Source organism: Chenopodium quinoa, unplaced genomic scaffold (assembly GCF_001683475.1).
Source record: "Chenopodium quinoa cultivar QQ74 unplaced genomic scaffold, ASM168347v1, whole genome shotgun sequence".
Taxonomy (NCBI): Eukaryota; Viridiplantae; Streptophyta; class Magnoliopsida; order Caryophyllales; family Amaranthaceae; genus Chenopodium; species Chenopodium quinoa.
The window spans coordinates 8,372,019-8,391,838 of record NW_018742418.1 but is presented as its reverse complement, the minus strand read 5'-3'; the positions used below and the strand labels follow the sequence as shown (position 1 = coordinate 8,391,838).

The 19,820-nt window shown below is 35.7% G+C and overlaps 2 protein-coding genes across 5 annotated transcripts; both read left to right on the top strand.

The window, feature by feature from the left end:
• Positions 1-6,954: 6,954 nt before the first annotated feature.
• On the top strand, positions 6,955-11,899 carry LOC110712694 (myb family transcription factor PHL8-like). 3 transcript variants are annotated; one of them, XM_021891163.1, is made up of 6 exons: positions 6,955-7,025; positions 10,279-10,383; positions 10,514-10,593; positions 10,690-10,853; positions 10,934-11,003; positions 11,094-11,899. In XM_021891163.1, exons 2-6 carry the CDS (start codon positions 10,281-10,283, stop codon positions 11,682-11,684), a joined length of 1,008 nt encoding a protein of 335 aa, XP_021746855.1. In that variant the 5' UTR covers positions 6,955-7,025; positions 10,279-10,280; the 3' UTR covers positions 11,685-11,899. The 3 variants fall into 3 exon arrangements, with proteins under 3 accessions (XP_021746855.1, XP_021746848.1, XP_021746851.1); XM_021891156.1 differs by lacking the exon at positions 6,955-7,025 and having other exon boundaries at positions 9,955-10,383; XM_021891159.1 differs by lacking the exon at positions 6,955-7,025 and having other exon boundaries at positions 9,956-10,383; positions 10,517-10,593.
• Positions 11,900-15,383: 3,484 nt separating this feature from the next.
• LOC110712679 (protein HOTHEAD-like) lies at positions 15,384-18,523 on the top strand. Of its 2 annotated transcripts, none has more exons than XM_021891148.1 (3): positions 15,384-15,673; positions 16,005-16,661; positions 17,509-18,523. In XM_021891148.1, exons 1-3 carry the CDS (start codon positions 15,559-15,561, stop codon positions 18,354-18,356), a joined length of 1,620 nt encoding a protein of 539 aa, XP_021746840.1. In that variant the 5' UTR covers positions 15,384-15,558; the 3' UTR covers positions 18,357-18,523. The 2 variants fall into 2 exon arrangements, with proteins under 2 accessions (XP_021746840.1, XP_021746844.1); XM_021891152.1 differs by having other exon boundaries at positions 15,385-15,673; positions 17,512-18,523.
• Positions 18,524-19,820: the final 1,297 nt, after the last annotated feature.

Genomic DNA, 19,820 nt, shown 5'->3' with positions numbered 1-19,820 from the left:
TTGGCTCCTCACCCAAAATCTGCACATCATTATCCTCGGAATGGACAATCAGCGCATCAGCTTCCTTCTTAACCTCACCAGCAAAAGGTTCGGCCACATGTCGAGGAGATGGTTGAGGAGTTAAGTTTGTGGACTGAACCTCCTGGGTTTCAGACAGTTGCCCAGGAAGGGGAGTCTTCTGCTGGACCTCCTCCTCGATATGAGTCTAGGGAGGAGGAGTACTTTGTTCAATTCTTCCCTCAGCAGAATCCTCAGGAGGAGGAGGACTTTTCTCCTTAATCTTTGCTGGCTCATCTTCTTCCAGGCGAGGCCTTTTAGCAGGAACTAAGGCAGCTTGAAATTGCCTCGACCCTATCACAACTCTTCTCCTCTTCGGACCCGACATTTCTTCGTCAGAAGATGATTCATCCGAAGATAGCAGCCTCGACCGACTCTCCCGTGTTCTCTTCTTCTTCGTCGGGCTGCAGAAGAAAGAACAGGGGGGCAAGGAGCTAGATGAGCAACAACTCAAGGCAAAATAATAATAATCAAATTCAGAAAAGTATGGGAACTCACCGAAGTCTTCAGCACGCGAGCGTCTTCGGGATCCTCTTCTTCCTCCTCGACTTCTTCTCCTTCTGCTCTCGGCTCAGCAGCAGGAGTAGAGGGCCCAACTCCACTTCTGGAGGCCTTAGCGGCGATAGTCGTAGCGGCTTGTTCTTTAGCCGAGTGGAGAAAATAGGGGTCGACCTTCTCGAACCAAGGTTTATGTGCGTGATATTCAGCTGCGCTGACAATCTAAAGCCTTTTCTCAGCCAAGCTAAGAGGACGGTCTTGGGGATCGGTGATCTTCGGCTTATTTGTAAGGGGATTCCTTTCCTGATTGATCCTAAGCACCTTGTAGTTGAAACCCGATTTCTCCTCGCACACTTCTAAAAAAGTAAAATAGAAATGAGTTCCCCAAAGAAAGTAAATAAACAAAAACAAAAGCAGAAAACTAAGTCTTCGGCCCCAGCTGAGCTCCTTACCGTTCTGGTACTTTCGGCTGAGGCCGACAACAGCAAGAATCTTCTCTTGGAAGATGTAATGGCAATAGGGAAGCCAAACGGAGGGCACACTCGCCATTCGGCCTGTGGCCCCCTAGCTAGGAGATCGGCTAAAATGCGTCATCTGCATTCCTTCCGCATTGGAAAATTCAGCAGGACCGATGCTCCTCATCTCCGGGTCGGGGCACCTCAAATATCTTAGCGCACCAAAAAAGTTAGGGTGATCCTTGTCTTGGGGTGCTCTCACCCAGATCCATTGACCCCTCCAGTCCTTGTCTGAGGTATCGTTCGGCCAGACTGAAAGATACCCCTTTTTATCTTCGATCTGCCACCAACTAGGGCCATGAAATCGGTATGCCTTAGTATTTCGGACAACCTTATGCATATGATGAAAGCAATAAACGTTCTGCCGAAACCTAAAAAACAGGAAGACCTAGAGATAGGTCATTATCCTTCGGATGCTCACGGGAGTCAACTGGCACAACGAAATGTTATACTCGTTCAGCACCGAGGTAATGAAAGAATGAAGCGGGAACCGAAGCCCATATTGCAGCCGACGGGAGTAAACCCCAATATAGCCTGGAGGAGCACAGTAGATCCTCTCAGCCGAAGTAAGCATTCGGCACCAATACCCGTCAGACTCCATAATCTCGTAGCAAATCTCAATTCGCTCGGCGAAGCAGTACACAACATTGTTCTCAATCCACCAATTGTAGGGCCGATAGGTCATAATGCCTGAGTTATAGGCTGGAACCAGCCACTCCCTTTCCTCGAGAGGCAATGTCCGAGACGCTGAATCGGCACTTTGGCCAGAAGTGCTAGTCGACCCCAAAGCCCTCGGAGGCAAAGAGCTTATCGGGATAGCCCAGATGGCAGAACTGCTAGGGGTGGCAGTAGCGCCGGTCCTCGCCCTCGGATTCTGGTCGCTAAGCGGCAACATTAACTCCAAGGGGCGATTTTGCCGCAAAATTAGCCGAGGAACCTCCTCCTCTTCCTCAGCATTTTCTTTTCCAGCCTCATTCTTTCTCTTCCCGCGATCGCCGGCCATTTCAAACGGCGATGGTTCAAGAAGTCGGAAAAAGAGAGGTGTTTGAAAAAGCAAAGAAAACCAAAGAAAATTTCAAGAAAATTACCTTTACCAGACGCAGAATTCGCCGATCTATAAGTTCGGAGCAACGAATTTCAATTTAAGGCTTCGGATTGCTGAAAATAAGCTGAAAAAGAAAATTGGGTTAGTAGCGAAGATTAGCGAGAAGCGAATGTGAATTAGCGAAAGGAAATAAAGAGAAATGTGGGACGAGTGGCTTAAGTACCTTCAAGAAATGGGAATTTCGGGAGTCTGCGCCACTAAAATCCCCACTAACTCCACTTCAATGCTCTGCTGTTCATATGCTTCTCTAATTAACCGCACACTAAACCATCCAACTTCCCAATTACTTCAAAAAATAACCGTTATTGCCTCAATAACTTCCAAATTTAAATGTTAATTAAGCCATTTGCTTCCCTCCATTTTGCAAGTCAAACCCGTTTCGTCATGCTTCCTAATCGGGTTTTGGGGGCAAGTTGTTTGGGTCCAATTTACTTCAATTGGGACGGTCCACAAATGGTTCAGTTATAAAGCCTAAAGCAAGGTTCAACTCTCCAATAAAATGTCAAGTCAGTCAACGGCCCAGTCAACATAGCAAGCCCATTTGACTTCAAGGCGACTTATCTATTGGGAAAGGTATAAAAGCCTTCATTCTCCTCTCTCTACATTCATTCAAAAAAAGCCTCAAGCAATTAATACTCTTGCATAGTTTTCTCTCTCTAAACACTGTACTGACTTCGGCATCGGAGGGGCCCTCTTTGGCACAATCCCCAAAGCCAGTTTACGTGTGTTTACTGTGCAGGAAATCCTCGTCCTAATCATCACTTCGGTCGAGTCCCGTCTTCAGTCCACCAGAAAGGTCTAGACGAAGGACCTATTGTTTTCATCCAAAACACAAGCTATTGAATCTGATGATTATTATTCATCTTTTGTGGCTTTTTACATCAACAACTTGATATTTGCTTGTCACTTGTTTAATATGTTGTACATTGTATTCCTTTTCAAAGCTATGTTTAACTTGTCACTTGTTTAATATGTAGTACATGATATTCCTTTTCAAAGCTGTGTTTAACTTTTTGAATCCATCTAATATGGCAAGGTGCTCTTCCTTATCAATGAAGCAGTGTCATAGCTGTATCATAGTCAATGAAATAAGCATTAATGTAGCTTGGAAGTTTGAAACTATTGCTGATTCTCTTAGGCAAACGCAAAGATTTCAATATTTCCATTTTCTATTGTCATTTTCCTAGAAAAGATGCGGTTTGAAAGAGCCTCTCAAAGCAGTACAAGTTTATGCTTGTGTTTCAAAGTCCTTATCATTGTCACTATTAATCAACTGTTAATCTGTGTTTTGTCTGTTCTCTTTTGCTTGTCATCTCTGTAATCAGAGTTTGCCACTTTTTCCCACTACAATCATATTACTTAACCCATACATGACAACTTTGATAATCATCATATCTGATTATTATGATCTGTTTGAACATAATATAAGAACGTGCCAAATCGTCTACATATTGCTTGTTAACACTAATATGAATTTAGGAAGCATAGTTTGTAACCTAAATTATTATGTAATTGACTGGGATGACTCTTTTAACTCATCTATAATTGATTCCAGCACATTTCTAATTCTCTGCTTTCCTCTGATATCCTATCACCTACAGATCTGTAGATGCTATATGTGACAATGTGTCATCGTAAGAGAAGTGGTGGGCATGGTTACTGCATGCTTGAAGATAAACAATATCCTAATGAAAATATCAAAATTTTGGCAAGATTTACTCCTTCCCTAGTATTTCAGTTGCTTCTTAGTACTGTGAAGACAGAACTATGATGAATTGAATATTGTAGCTAATTTTGGTAATGTTAGACTGATGTGTCATGTAGTTCATCTTCTGTCTGCATATAATCATCTCTCTCCGAAATTGCACGCTTAAAAGTTATAAGGATAGTTATAGCTAGTACAGCGGGATTATAGAAGCTATTGTGTTGAATATTGCTATAAATTCAAGCTGAAAAAAGGTGGATAGGGGCATAGGAGAACGGATTTTGTCACAGTTATGTCTGGGTTTGAGAGGCATGTCATCTTTGTTTTGTTAATATTGAATTTGTCATCCATTAGGTTAGCCTCTAATGCATAGAAGAACAAAATATGACCATTGCTTTCTTATGTTTGCATGAATTGTCTGGTAGCAGGTTATGCATTTGAAGTTGCCTTTACATAAAATGAGTTTGTGACATTTGTGCTACATGAAAATTGTTTGAACTCTTAATTTTATGTACTGGCATGATTTCACTAAGCAGTCCACCAAACTGGCATTGGACATACTTAGTTAAATTGGCTATATATGTGCACTCTAGATTAATAGAAATTGAAACAAAAACTAAACCTTAGTTCATAAATGCATTCCTACGTTACCTGGACTTAGCTTGGGAAACCTCATAGCAGACACAATCACATAAGTTGGCATTGTAAGGTATAAGTTTCATGCTTTTGGTCGTAGATGAAAGTATTGAAGTAAATTACACCTATGTTGGAGTGTTTAAGGATGTGCACTGGTACTTAAAGTAAAATGGAGTGTTCGAGTAATAACATTGATGCGTTTCCTATTCTGATCTTAGGAGTGATTTGTGTAACAGAACGACTGGTTCTTGTCGTATTTTGGAGGACTGTAAGGAGTAGGTGGAATTACAAATCATACCTTTGCCAGGTTTCTTTGTTGATAAGACTGGAAAAAAGTAGCATTATTCAGGAATCTTTTAACCACTAACAAAACTCGCATAGCTGGAGAGTTTTAAGTGTTTATTTACCTTTCCTTCTTTAATGTTTATGGCTTCCAGTATAACATGTTGTCAGGATTTATGCTTTAGCCTTTCCTTGTAAATTATTGTTGTCCATGGTAAGTTTTCCATGAAAATTGAGAACACCTTTTCAGTGCTGCTGCATACGCATGGTCGCATGGAGACTCAAAGCACATTTTTTTCTTTCTTGTTTCCACTTGGTATGGCTGAAATTATCAGTGGACTGATATGCTTCCGAAATTTTTTACATTGTAGCTAAAAACATAAGTTTGGCTTGCTGTGCTAAATTTTTATGTCATTATATCCTTTCCCTTCCTAGCATTGTGAATTGATGATCTAAAGCTTTTAGTTTTAAACCAGTGTAATTGTGGGAATGTAATGCTATACCGTTGGACATTAACAATTTATAGTGTCTTAACGACATTCTGTGTTTGGAATGGCTAAGTAGAGAGGTGGTTTAAGGTGTATGCACTCATAATCCTGTGATTGCAGCTATATTACTCAAACACTAGAACTATGTATTAGTTTATGTGTTGAACTTTAAATGAAAATGTTCTTTATTTGGTTTTAAAAAAAGTGTCAATTGTCCATATCCAGGTCGAAGAATCAAGGATCACGGGTATGTGAAATAAAATGATGAGCTCAAACAATATAAGATTGCAGTGATTTAACTCAGAGATTTATCTCTTTTAACTCTGGTTTGATATGTGATTAGCTGACATACTTCTTCGAAATAGGAGTCAAGTTATTGTGATATACTTCGTATAAGACGATAGAACACCTTCCAGGTCTATACTAGTGTTTTCAGATCATCTAAAAATCAGTTTAGTTCTGGATTATACTAGGTTACCTAATATCAGCAGACTCATTGACGTAAAATGACATTACTATACTGTAGAAAGGACTTCGAAAAGTGAACACAAGATTTCATTGCTTTGCTATCTTTAGGTTCCCGCTTGGCGTTTGTGGTAGTGCCCTGTGCTTATTGCAAGTTTTGCAGTATTATTAGTTTCCCTTTGAAATAATGTGGTATCAGAAAATAATGCTTATTATCCTGTCATCTATGAATAAGTCTTGATCAAATTATACAACGGAATATTTTAACAGTGATTCTGGTTTGTCTCTGTGATTAAATTGTGGGGTCTTTGACAAAGACATTCTGTTTGTAATGGTTCAAGGTATTATATCATGACAAACGAGGGAAATTATTCTTTCTCACTAGTTGAAATTATGATGATTTATATCCACTGTTAGTTGGCCTGGCTATACTTTTTTGGAGCGTTGTATATTCTGCATCAATCTGAAAACAAAACTCAAAAATAAAACTAATACACAAATTACTATTGAGGGTATATTTATGCTATGATCTGTGACTTATAAATTTCAGTAAATCAGATGAAAGAATCTAACTTACTGTCCTTGCTCAATGTTTGCCTCTGACAACCTGTATGCAGAATATAATATGTACTCCATATGTAACTGGATGCTGATATAATTGTTCCGGATACTTATAAATCTCTCTTACGAAGTACTAAGTTTAGTCAACACATTACTAGTCCAAATTACACCAGCAACTATGTGCTATGGATCGAGAGAATATTTCTAAGCTATATTTATTATTATGTCTGAATGTCACACGTATATCTGACTATCCTTACCTGCCAATTCATACCAATCATTTTATGCTTATTAAATATCAATTGTTTTCTTGTTTTTGGGAGAGGGAGGATTCCGTCACTTTGCAGCCCCAGGTTCCCTTCCAAAGAGGGAATTTCAAGAAATGATAAGTTGATGGACCATCGCCGAATACAGTTCTTGACCTGTAGACATCAAACTTGCACGTGGAATGTCGAACATCTGTTCAATTTGGGGGTATGCTTATTTACTTTTCTACTATTTATTTATCTAAGTTAAACCAGTTTGTTTATACCTTGATGTAAATAGTAAATTGTCATGTAAAGTTAAAAAAAAAAAAAGAAGAAGAAGAATTAAGAAAAATAGATGCTAACTACTTATTCTTTTCTTCTTTTCAAGTCCAAAGTGATCTTAATTCAGAAGTAACTACAGAAAGGTGAATTTAAACGTGTGACATACTGCTCGCGTCATTTTCAGTAAGTATGACATTTTCATTTGTATTAGTTTGCAGCAACTGAATGAATTTTACTTTGTAGGAGTGGTGGTGACTTGGGGTTCTTTTTTTGATTCCAGAGACCATATTCTTTTCATTTTGATGTTCATGCTTTTGGCTTTATAAAAACATCTTCTTCACGAGGTCCCTACCGAATAATAATTGATGAGGAAGGAACCCCCTTTGCCCCTCTTAAGAGAACTTTTTATGTTTTAATTCACAACAACTTCACCTTCAAACCAAAAAAATTACACAGGATTCTTTCAGCATCAGCCCCAGAATCCACTTTACTTATTATGGAATATATTAAAGCGATTAAAGAGCTAAGTACATCAGCTAGCTAAAGAGAAAGGTTCATCAACATTTCTTTTTTTTCGCTTGTTTTTCAAATCTTTGGGCCACAGTTCATCATAGACTCCGTTACATAAAAATTGATTCCTTTCTTTCATTATGACGAGTTTATTAATATGTTTTTATCGTCGCTGATCATTTCTATTATGTGCAATAAGCCTACATGTATATGTCAAAGTATTGTGGACCAACCAGTTAAGATCCCCAGGTTTAAAGTCCCCTGTATGCTTTCAGCATACAAAAGCAACGTCCCTTAATATGTGCTCTTGATTTTTTTCTTTTTATCTCCCCCTTTAATAGTTGAAGTTCTTTTTTCATCTAATGTTACCTGGTATCTAATCTTTTTCTCTTTTTCGCATCCTGGAAATTATTTTACAATGCACCAGAACATGTAATTGTATGGCACTGAGATAGCAGCACTTTAGAAAATCAATGATTAAATTCTGATTCCCCTTAGTTATCAAACACTTAGACCGTTACCCAAGAAATCTAAAGGAAGATCAATCTTGATCAATTTGGATATGTTGTTCGCCATATTGTGCTTCTTTAATTTTTCCCCTTTTCGTTCGTGATTTACACTTTGCTATCTTAAGTTTTAGCTTGTTTTAGGATATGGATTACAGGCCTAATCTAGTATGCGAAATGTATTCCATACTTTCTTATTTCATCATTGGAGTGCTATCAATCGTGTTGATTGCTTTATATTGTTTGAATATAAAAACTAGATATGACCACTTTTAGCCATTTCCATTTATATTCTAGTGTACGTTAGGTCGTTACCTCCCCTAATGAAGATTAACTTTCAAGTCTTCTGCTCATGAGAAAATAGAGAGAAGATGTTCTTTTTCCTAACTTGTTTGCCTGTTGCTAAAATCAGAGTTGGTAACATGCTTCTAATTGTACCATCTCCTTCTAGGTCTGAGCCTTGATCGATTATTAACACGACTAGACATGTACATTAAGTGTGCATAGAATATTCATTTCATATACTTCTATTGGCTCAGCAATTTTCTTGGTAAAAAACAGTTTTGGAGAGAAATTTTCATGCATACTTAGTGTAATGTATATTATCCCGCACTCATTGAGCTGTTATAGACTTATAGTCGTATTTCCACTAGTGGCGGACCTAGGAATTTACCTAAGTTTAAACCAAAGTTAACATTTGCCCTGTTCTTCAAGTGTGTTGAATACTTGAATGTATGGGGTAAAACATCATATGATTCATATCTAATTTGTAACTCTCTAATCAAATTTATTGGGTTTGCTCCTAACTTCAGCCTGAAATTTCATATGCATCATTGGAAGTTGTACAGGAGAAGATTATGGTAATTTTAATCTTTTCCCTATTACTTCGAAAGAACTAGATGTAATTACAGATGTAGTTAAGGAATATTAAACAGGGAAAGTACAACAGAATTAACTTTTCTGGTCAAGCTAATCATTATTTAGACAAAACTAGACTTGGAGCTGAAGAATAGAACCTGATCTCAGCTGCAAGTACCTTTAACCCCAATTATGCATTACAGTAAAGCCTAGAACATATCGACGGAGCCAGTGATAAGTTGTTCTCCAACTGCTTGTAAATATTCTCAGAACAAAATAAAGGGGGATATATTCTGAGTTCTGTAACATTATCAGTATATAATGCTCACGGGCTCACGGCTCCGAAAATCTGATTCTCTGTGCATGGATAACTCTGCTGATATGCGGTTTCATCTTTGTTCTATTCGTAGTAGAGATAAGAGGATAGGAGGGGTATGGTCTTAGGAATTCATATTCTTATTCATATTCAGTTACATTGAACTGGCTGGTTTGATTGTCATTTGGGTTGTAGTAGATAATACAGATGGCTTGAGTGTGCCCCAAAATCTATCAATAGATTCTTTGGTTCCTTTTAGCTTACAAGGAACAATAAGAATCTGACAATTTCAACCACATGAAAGAAAAGTAATAAGAGATAATACATTATAGGTCTAATATCCTTTCAATCATAATAAATATCCATTCAAACAAACAATTCCAATCAATGATAATTTATTTTACCTGTTCCATCCTATTTTATTCACTCCATATTCTAATGGCATGATTTTTGACATAAGATATAAAAAAAACGTAGGTAGATGATTGTGAAATTTAAGGGATAAGATAGGTAAATTGGGACATTTTAAAAGCGAAAACGATGCAGGTAAATTGAGACGTGGAGAGTATCCTTTTTTTTTTTTTTTTTTTCTGCATCTACACTCTATTTCTTTATTATGGTGGGGCTATCTAATTCCCCTGGAAATAAGAGAGGAAGGAGAGGTGAAGGAAGATACAAACAAAGGCTACACTTTTATTCCTTTTCTTTTCTTTGTATTTCTATCCTTTTGAGACTCCATGTTGAAATGTGTTGCTTTCTCTGTTTTTCCTGCCTCAGTGAGATTCTCTCCCACTTCCTTTCAAGTCAAAGGACATGAGAGAGGTAACTCAAGTTGAAAACTGAAAATGAAAATTTTAAAAAAAAAAAAAAAAAAAAAAAAATTGTAATTTTTTTTTTTTACAAAAACTAAAAAATAAAAAAGGTGACATGAATTTTTTGGGGAGGTGAGAGGAAAGCATCCCCAGCTCATGGGCATATATTCCTTGTAGAACCCCACTTAAAATGTTTCCAGATATGGAGTGAGAACATAGGACAAGTCCAACAAACTTCTCAATTTTTATATAAAAAGAATTCACTTCTTCTGCTTATTTTGAAGCATCAGAGCTTCAAGGGTCAGAGTTACCTTATTCTGTATTTAAACTACTTGTATTAGTCTTACTATTTATATGCTCCCTTGGCTATTTTCCAACCTGTCATTCCTCCATAAAAATAAACATGGGTCATCTTCAAAATTTGGAAACTCAAGACATGAACTTGGTCTTATCTACTGATGCAAAGCCTAGGCTTAGATGGACACCGGATCTTCACCAACGGTTTGTCGAAGCAGTCGATCAGCTTGGTGGTGCTAACAGTTGCGTAGCGATCCCTTCATTCATTTTCTCTTACTATGGTTTTATTCTCTATAACATTAGCTCGTCTTACAGTATTTTTATGTGTTCTCATTCAATAGCTTTTTTTTTTTCATTTATTCATTAATCAAGCAGGGGCAACGCCGAAGGGTCTGATGAGGGTGATGGGAATACCAGGACTTACTTTGTATCACCTGAAGAGTCATTTACAGGCAATTCATCTCATGCTTCTATCACCTTAGCTTATAATCTTTAGCTTCTAGAAAGAGCAGAGTTTTGAAGTACACATCGTTTTTCGATCATTGCAGAAATTCAGGCTTGGAAAGAATCATCAGCATATTCAGCAATCAGAAACCTGCAGTGAATCGAAACCAGATGATGCAGACTGTGAAGAAAGCCAGGCCATGGACACGCTTAATCTATTCTGCGAGGAAAAGGAAATAAATGATCCATCTCAAGAACAGATCAATGAGTAAGAGTCATAAATGTTCGCCTTTCCTGTGTTTAGATAAGATTTTCATCTGTACTGATTCTTGTTCTCTTTCATTGCAGAAATGTTCAGATATCCGAGGCTATAAAAGTGCAGATGGAGGTACAGAAGAAACTTCATGAACAGATTGAGGTAAGAAGATACACATTTATCCTATAACAGTAATTCAATTCGGCCTCATTATTGAAGATGTATAATAAACTTCGTATCATGTTATTATAGGTACAGAGACACTTGCAGTTGCGAATCGAAGCTCAAGGAAAATATTTACAGAAGGTGCTGAAGAAAGCGCAGGAAACACTGTCAAGCTATAACTGCACAGCAGCAGGAGTCGAACATGCAAAAGCCGAACTTTCGCAGCTAGTCTCCATGGTTAGCACTTCATCATTCTCTGGTCTAACAGAGGTGACAGATTTATCACTAGAGCAAAAGCATATAATGAGACATACAGTATGTTCTGCTGAAAGCTCCTTGACTTCATCCGAGAGCTCGGAGCAGAAAGAAACAGGACTCGAAAACGAAGAGATTACCGGTAAGGGTAGCCAAGAACAATGTCTATTTGTTCTCCCATTACTCGATCAATTGAGAACGAAAGGGTCGGGGTCGAGGAAGAGGAGCAGAAGCATAGTATTTGATAGCAACTGTGTAGAGCAAACAGACAGTAAGAAATCATTTAAGCAAGGTTATGGAGAGGAAATGGGACATGGGCTAAAAAAGTTTGGACTTTTTGAGACAATTGATCTGAATAGCCAATGTGAGAATGACTTAGATTTAGGTCCAAGGCAAGCAATAGACTTGAATTCAAAGGAATAGAAATATTCAATGTGCATCTTTATTAGGTGCTTTTTAGTGGACCATTAAGCTAGATTATTGGCCCCTAATTTAAGTATAATGTAGTCATTTTTATGCGCCAAAAATAGTGGGTTATAGGAGATAATGTTTGTTTATAAAAACTTATCTGATATTGTTTGTATATTTTTGGACTTTCTGCCAACTTTTTAGAGTATATACTGAAAACAATTTATCTGTAATGTGATAGGAGTATGTGTACATAAAGTAGCTCACTTTTCTTATCTACATTTAGTCAAATTAATACATCAGACCAAACTAGAAAACTTCATACTAGACCAGACCTTTTTAAAATCAAACCATATCACCTTATTTCAAGTGAAGAGAACAATCATGTTTTCAAAGGCAAATTTGTAGAGGATGGTGTTAAAAAACTTTTCCAATACGGATTACTAGCTATTCCATATCAGACTTAAATTGGTGTTTGTGGAAATGACTTGCTACATTTCAAAGTTGTAGAAAACAAATTATACTACCTTTAATATACTAAGGTGTAAATGCGGTAATTGGGGTATTAAAAATCTATAAGAAAAAATAGCGAAGTAAAGACTTTGCATTAACGATCTACAATGAAACAACCAAATAATATACTATCTCCGTTTTTTATTAGTTGTCACGTTTTGACTTTAGCACTATTCACACACCTCCTTTTGACCATGTTTTGTGATTTATATGTGAATAAAAATATATTCAAGTGAGATCTTGTTAGATTCGTCACAATTTATATTTTCAAAATATCAACTTTTTACAATCTTTGCTTATCGGTAACTAAAGATATTAATTATTGAATTTGTCACTAGTAGAAAAAAAGAAATAGGCAACCCCCCTACGGCAACGTTTCATGAAAACCGTTGCTAACTTTATCGAGCGCCATTTTAATACCCCCCTGTGGCAACGGTGAACCGTTGCCAATTGGTTTAAAAAAAAAAAAAAAAAAAAAGGGGTTAAGTTGGCAACGGTTAACCGTTGCCAAGTTTAAATTTTTTTTTTTAAAAAAAAAAGGGGGGGGGGGAGATTTGGCAGCGGTTAACCGTTGCCAATTACACCACCTATGGCAGCGGTTAACCGTTGCCAAGTTTTTTTTTTTTAAAAATAAAAAATAAAAAAGGGGGGAAGATTTGGCAGCGGTTAACCGTTGCCAATTGTGAATTTAAAAAAATAAAAAATTAAAAAATTAAAAGGATTAGTGTTGGCAACGGTTAACCGTTGCCAATTAATTAAAAAAAAAAATCGGGCTCCTTTTATTCTTTCCCTCAACCCCTCTATCTCTCTCTCAAATTCATTCTATTTCCAATTCATTCAGAGCTTCTTCTCTCTCATCTCCCTTAGCTTAATTATCTCCAAAATCCGCATGCACCTTAGATCTCTCTAGTCTCTCAAATCACCCGTTCTTCTTGTTTCTTGATATTTGCACTTTCATCTTCAATTATAGCTACCAAGAAAGGTATTTTCTTGAATTTTTTTTTGGTTTTTTTCGTGTTTTAATTTCTGGGTTCGAAATTTTTTCGTTTTTTTGGGGTTTTTCTAGGTACGAATACCTGGTTTTTTTTTTTGTTTTTTCTCGATTTTTCTCGGTTTCTTAGTTTCTTGAATTTTTTGGGTTTTTTGGGTTTAAATTTTTGGGATCGGATTTTTTTTCGAATTTTTGGGTTCGAATTCCTTTGGTTTTTTCTCGGTTTTTGGGTTCGGATTGTTTTCTGGGTTTCGAATTTGATTGGTTCGAATTTTTTTGGTTTTTTCTGTTTAAATTTCTGGGTTTCTGGGTTCGGATTTTTTTTTCGAATTTTCTAGGTTCGAATTCCTTTGGTTTTTTCTGGGTTTTTTGTTTCTAGTTTTTTCTGGGTTTATTAGGTTCTAGATTATTGGTTTTTTTGGGTTTATTAGGTTCTAGACTAAAACGTAACAATGGTTTTTTCTTTGTTTAAAGTTCTGGGTTTATTAGTTTCCAGGTTATTGGTTCGAAATTTTTTCTGATTTTTGGGGTTTTAATTTAATTGATGCAGGTAGTATTACAACTACAGCAATTGCTCATAGACGAAGGATTCAAGATTCAAGGATTTGGTGTTTTGTTGTTCATTGTTACGTTTTTATTTATATAATTTTTTTATAAATTGTAAAATAACAATTTATTTAATATAATATATTCATGTATATGGTGTTCATTGTTGTTCATTAGTGATTACTGCTGATACGATTCTGGTGTTTTTTTTTTTTTTTGAGAATAACGATTATGGTGTATGTTTATGTTGATTTTGAAGTGTTAAAAAAAAAAACAAGTCAATGGCACCAGTTAACCGGTGCCAACTGCATTAAATTTAATTATAAAAAAAAGGCGCCATAGCAATTGGCAACGGTTAACCGTTGCCAATTTGTTGAGTTGGCAACGGTTTTGAACCGTTGCCAATTATTTTGGGATTTGGCAACCCTCTAATACGCAACGGTTCAAAACCGTTGCCTTTGGGGGGGTTTGAACCGTTGCCAATTTGCTCTATTCGTGTAGTGTGTGCATTGGCAAACGTGACTAAAGAAACGTGTCAACTAAAAAGAAACCGAGGAAGTATATAGGGAGATTTGGATTTGGATTCGAAGGTCTGAATCTATTGGAGTTGGACTTGGATTTGGAGCTCCAAAAACTCCGACGGACATGGACTTGGATTTCACCTAATGGACTTAGATTCGGACATGGACTTGGATTTCACCTAATGGACTTAGGGTCCGAATGTCCGATCCATTGCCATCTTTAAGAATCCGTAACATTAATCAAATTGGATTAGGTGAATTGTGTAAAAATTCAAAATGTTTCACTTAAATAAACGGAGTAAAAATTGCTCGATTTAATCTCTCTACTAAAAATGGTTGGATGAGTTTCGTTCGTTCTTTTTTGTTTGTTCTATTACTTTATTTGTTTTTGTACAATTTTCAATGCACATGTTTTACACAAAGTTATAAATTGCATATATTTAGGGTATTCCTTTCCTTCCTCCATTCTCCGTTGATTATAACAACTTGGTGAAAACTAACAAATAAATGCTAACATACTACAAGATCGTAGATCCCTACAGCCACAATTCAAATCGATTATGAAATTAAAGGCTAAATTGTTGAAGGCTAGCTAGGAGATTTGGACCCGACCTAAAATAACTTGAAATTGACCTAAATTTGAACTGAAGTCTGGTCTAGTCCGATTATAAACAGACCAAACATATCTAAATTCAAATTGACCCGAACCGACTCAAATCCGACCATATTATTGAGTTGTAATTACCTATCCAAAAATGATAGATCCGATTTATGAGCCTGAGAATACTAATTACTAAGCCAAGAACTCATTGGTTGGTTGTTATATTAACGGACATCAATTTTTTACGTAATCAACCAATGAACAACCATCTTCAATTTATAATAATAAGTAAATGGTAGTAGGTGAAGAACGTCTTTTTATAACTTCCCACTATAAAAAAAATATGGGGAGGTCCAATCAATTATACATGAAGTCCAAGGAAGAGCATGCAATAATAACCATAGCAAGCAACATTATTACATACCCGACGAATATTAGTCCAAGTTATAATTGCTCTAAACATGCGTAAAGTTTTAGTAGTATTAATTAGTTCTCTATCTACCATTAAAATAACAAAATTCATATTAGAAAAGAGTTTTTTTTTTTTTTTTTTTTTTTTTTTTTTTTTTTTTTGGTTGCATGCATCTTTATAACCAAAGTTTTCTAGGATATCGATTGTCATTGTCTTTCTGAACAATTTCTTGTACTTTTTACATACTACACTATTTCTCAAGTCTCAAAATATTAAGCAATAATCTTCTTCTCATCATACCATAAATGAAGAAGCTTCAAGAAACTAGAGTTAGAATTTGGTTTCTTATCCATAGCATTCTTTCAATCATCTATTTGTCAGCTAGCGCATCACCAACCGCCTCTCCTTTATGTAACAATGGTAAGATATTTTTTCTTAAGAAATAGTAACTCACATGTTTATATACAAATGTGAGCATTTTTTAACCAAATTAGGTCGTACATAAACTAGTTTCTACTAGTTGAAACTTATATTTTTTTCATCATTTTTAATTTTTCATGGTGTTTTTCTGTTAATATTTACTCATTTGACAACGTATTATATATTGTGATTGAAGAGAGCACAGCCATAGTTTAAATCACTGTTGACATTTATTAGAGAGACTCGCAAAGCAGGTCGATGATGAAATATATTTCTAAAGGGACATTGTCATTTAACTACATAAACATAACCTTGTTTCATTACATGGCAGGACTAAAAGTTGAGCACCCAAACATGACTTCGGACGTAACAGAAATCGAAGGGAAATCTTTCGATTACATAATAATCGGAGGAGGAGCATGCGGCTGCCCATTAGCAGCTACACTCTCGGAGAAATACTCCGTGCTTGTAATCGAACGAGGGGACTCCCCTTACGGCAACCCAACAATTTTAGAACGAACTAAATTCGGCTATCCACTCGTGGAAACGAACAAATACACTTCAGTAGCACAAGAGTTCGTTTCCTTAGACGGAGTTTTGAATTACAGGGGAAGAGTCCTAGGAGGATCGACCGCTATAAATAGCGGATTTTATAGTAGGGCAAGTGATGCATTTATTAAGAAAATGGGTTGGAACGAAAAAATGGTTAAACAAGCTTATGAATGGGTGGAATCAAAGGTAGTTTTCGCGCCGGAAACATTAAGTCCTTGGCAATCTGTTGTGTTAGATGGACTCTTAGAGGCAGGGGTTTTGCCTTTTAACGGGTACACACTAGAGCATGTTGAAGGGACTAAATTGAGTGGTACGATATTCGACGTGCTCGGAAAACGGCACACAGCTGCTGATCTACTTGGTGGAGGGAATGCGAAGAACATTGTGGTATTGTTGAATGCAACTGTGAGTAAGGTCTTCTTCCACCATGAAGAAGGTAAGTGTTGTAAGAAAATTTTAGGTTTTCAACTGTACATTTTTTCATTGTACTTTTTTTATAGTTTTGTGACTTTGTCACCTAGAATTTCTTCTTTTAATTATTAGGAAATTTCAAAGTCTTTAATAATGGAATACTTTGTACAATTCTATAACATTGTGCCGACCGTATAATTGTTAGTCTAGAGTTGCAGTCTTGTAGACATCCAAAAGTTGATTGATAAACTTTTACAGTATTTTTTTTTTTTAATAAAAAAAAAAAAAAAAAAAAAGTAGAGTGATAACGTCAACATTACAATTGATAATGTCATAAAAAATGTATGTTGAAAAAATAAAAAAGGATAGGAAAACTAGTTGATTATCTTGGGGTAGAATACTAGTCAATTACATTGAATAATTTGGAGGTCACTTCAGAATGATGGGATTTTAGGTTCGATTTGATCACGTCATTTTGAATCTATTATTACAACTAATTAATATTATTAATCATTATTAATTTTTGGGGTTAGATATTGCCAACTTTAATTTGAATCAAATTGGATCATCTATTTTTCACTAATACTTTAGTCTAGATCAAATAATTCTTTGCACTAATTGGGTACATTTCAAACTTGAGTCAAGCTAATTAAATTATTGTGTGCATACGAGTCGAAATCTAAATCGGGTATTTTTCAATTTAGTTGGGTCAGATTTTGACACCTCTAAGTACAGGTCATTTCAAGACGTGCATTTACCTTATGCTTACCCTATGCTTATTGTTTTACACCCACCTAATGACTTATGCATTCAAAACTCAAAATTTCTAAACCCTGAATTAATTCTGTTCTTTCTGTTTCTGATTAACGAAGCAGGGGAAGAACCAAGGGCTAAAGGAGTAAAGTTCATCAAAAGTGACGACGACACAAAAAAATCCTACAAAGTTCACCTCAAGAAGCAAGAGAATTCAAGTTTACCAAAGGGTGAAGTTATACTCACAGCAGGAGCACTTAGCAGCCCACAAATCCTCATGCTAAGCGGAATCGGACCCTCGAAACACCTCCAAAGCTTCAACATATCAGTGTTAGCAAACTTGAAAGGTGTAGGAAACAGAATGCAGGACAATCCAGCAATATCTCTACTAGTCGATTCAAAGCCTAAATCTCGTGTACCCGATACACCCCAAGTAACAGGCATTACAGAAAACTTTAAGGTCATACTCGAATCAATCATAGTACCAGTAAGCAAAGGCTTAACACGGGTGTCAATAGCTGGTAAGCTTGCATTCCCTGCATCGACGGGCACACTTGAGTTAAACAACAAGGATCCTAGGGAAAATCCGCTTGTAAAATTCAATTATCTTTCAAAAGACGAAGATATGGAGTATTGTGTTAAGATACATCAGTTGGTAGAGGGAGTATCAATGTCCGAGGCAGTGAGTGTATACCTTGGGAGCGAACGTAACCGGTTAGAGAAGCTAGGGAAAGAGGAGAGTAAAGAGTATTGTAAGAAAAATGTGAGCACATTTTATCATTATCATGGGGGTTGTACTATAGGAGAAGTGGTAGATAAGGATTATAAAGTGTATGGAATTAAGGGTTTAAGGGTTATGGATGGATCAACTTTGGTGGAATCTCCTGGGACTAATCCTATGGGTACATTGATGATGTTAGGAAGGTATCAAGGTTTGAAGATTTTAGAGGGTAGAAAAAGTTCGTGATCTTCAAAGATGATTTATGTTCTAACTATTGTGTTTATTGTTCACACTAGTGAGTGATTGATTTTGTGTGATGTTTTTTTGAGGAATTTTGTTATTAAACTCATGTGACATACGAATTGTAAAATATATTCTATAGAATAATATATATGTACTCCCTTCGTGTTTTATTAAGTGTTACACTTTGATCGGCACATAATTTTAAGCAATTTAATTGACTTAAATAAAATAAGAGGTAAGTGAGATAGTTGGAGTACTAAAAATTGTAAAAGAATGATAGTGTGGTTAATAGTTTATTGAAAAGTAATGAATGTGAGAAAAAAGAAATAATTAAAAAAAAAGTAATAATGAGTTTGAGTGGGACCATAAAAGAGAAAGATATAATATTATAATGTAGCTTTTTGCCAAAAAAGAAATATAACATTTATTAAAACTCGGAAGGAGAAGTATATTTTTGTATATGTTTCATACTTCATCCTTCGTAAAACAACATGATTGTCATATTTTCTTATTTCGAGTTAAAGCTAGTAACTTAGGCATTAGTTTATAATTGTACTAATATGCATATGGTTACAACATACAAGTATCAATTTTCACAAGTTTTATCAATATATAACTAATGAAAGATTATTACCGTAAAAATATGTCTTGTAAATTGCATATATTCAAATATTGCAATTAATTTGAGACTAAAGTATATACTTCGTAATTTATAAGTATGAAGTATAATAGTACTCGTATATAATTATGTAATTAAGGAGCCGAGTGTTTTGTGCGGTGGGAGTTGAAAGGTGATATTAAAAATTCTAATCCCAAAATTCAAAGTTCCATAACTGTAAGGATAGGAACTTCTATAGTAAATATCATATACTCATACTATGTAAGGATCATTGACTTTAATTGATGTACTAGGAAAGGTATACCTCAAGAAGGATTGATAATAAGGGGATTGAAATCGAATTAGATTAGACAGATCCTGTAAAAGGTACATAATTTATCAACCTTTTTCACATCATTATAAACATGTATAAAAGCTTAATTAAAACTAGTCCAAATCAGTTTTGCTCAAATATTTCTATTCTAGACAATATATGATCCTTACGTAGATCTAATTCAACAACTTCGAAATTTTAATTTTTTGTCTAATTCTATCCGGTTTTAGACCAATAAATAATGGAGTCCAAACATGAACATGACCTATCTAACAAGTCCACAACTCTGTTAATTGACTAGAATAACAAGATAAACAACAGTTATGCATCTGATCTCTAAAGTTCTCAATTAAGTCACTTCAGCTAGCTGTTCGAAATTATGAATGAACTCAATTTAAAAAAAAAAATGCAGATAACAACGAGCTTAAAATTTTTTAAAAAGATAATAAGTCAAAAGTGAGCCTAATTAAGAAACAATGTTCCATATTAGACGTTTGGCAAAACTATTTACCAAACTAAGCTTACAGGGTAAAAC

Excerpts from the sequence above, each read along its gene's own strand:
- LOC110712679 (XM_021891148.1), top strand. The coding sequence starts at position 15,559 with ATGAAGAAGCTTCAAGAAACTAGAGTTAGAATTTGGTTTCTTATCCAT. Across the intron at positions 15,674-16,004 it reads CTCTCCTTTATGTAACAATG|GACTAAAAGTTGAGCACCCA; the intron begins GTAAGATATTTT and ends ATTACATGGCAG. Across the intron at positions 16,662-17,508 it reads CTTCTTCCACCATGAAGAAG|CAGGGGAAGAACCAAGGGCT; the intron begins GTAAGTGTTGTA and ends TGATTAACGAAG.
- LOC110712694 (XM_021891156.1), top strand. The coding sequence starts at position 10,248 with ATGGGTCATCTTCAAAATTTGGAAACTCAAGACATGAACTTGGTCTTA. Across the intron at positions 10,384-10,513 it reads TCAGCTTGGTGGTGCTAACA|CAGGGGCAACGCCGAAGGGT; the intron begins GTTGCGTAGCGA and ends TCATTAATCAAG. Across the intron at positions 11,004-11,093 it reads AACTTCATGAACAGATTGAG|GTACAGAGACACTTGCAGTT; the intron begins GTAAGAAGATAC and ends ATGTTATTATAG.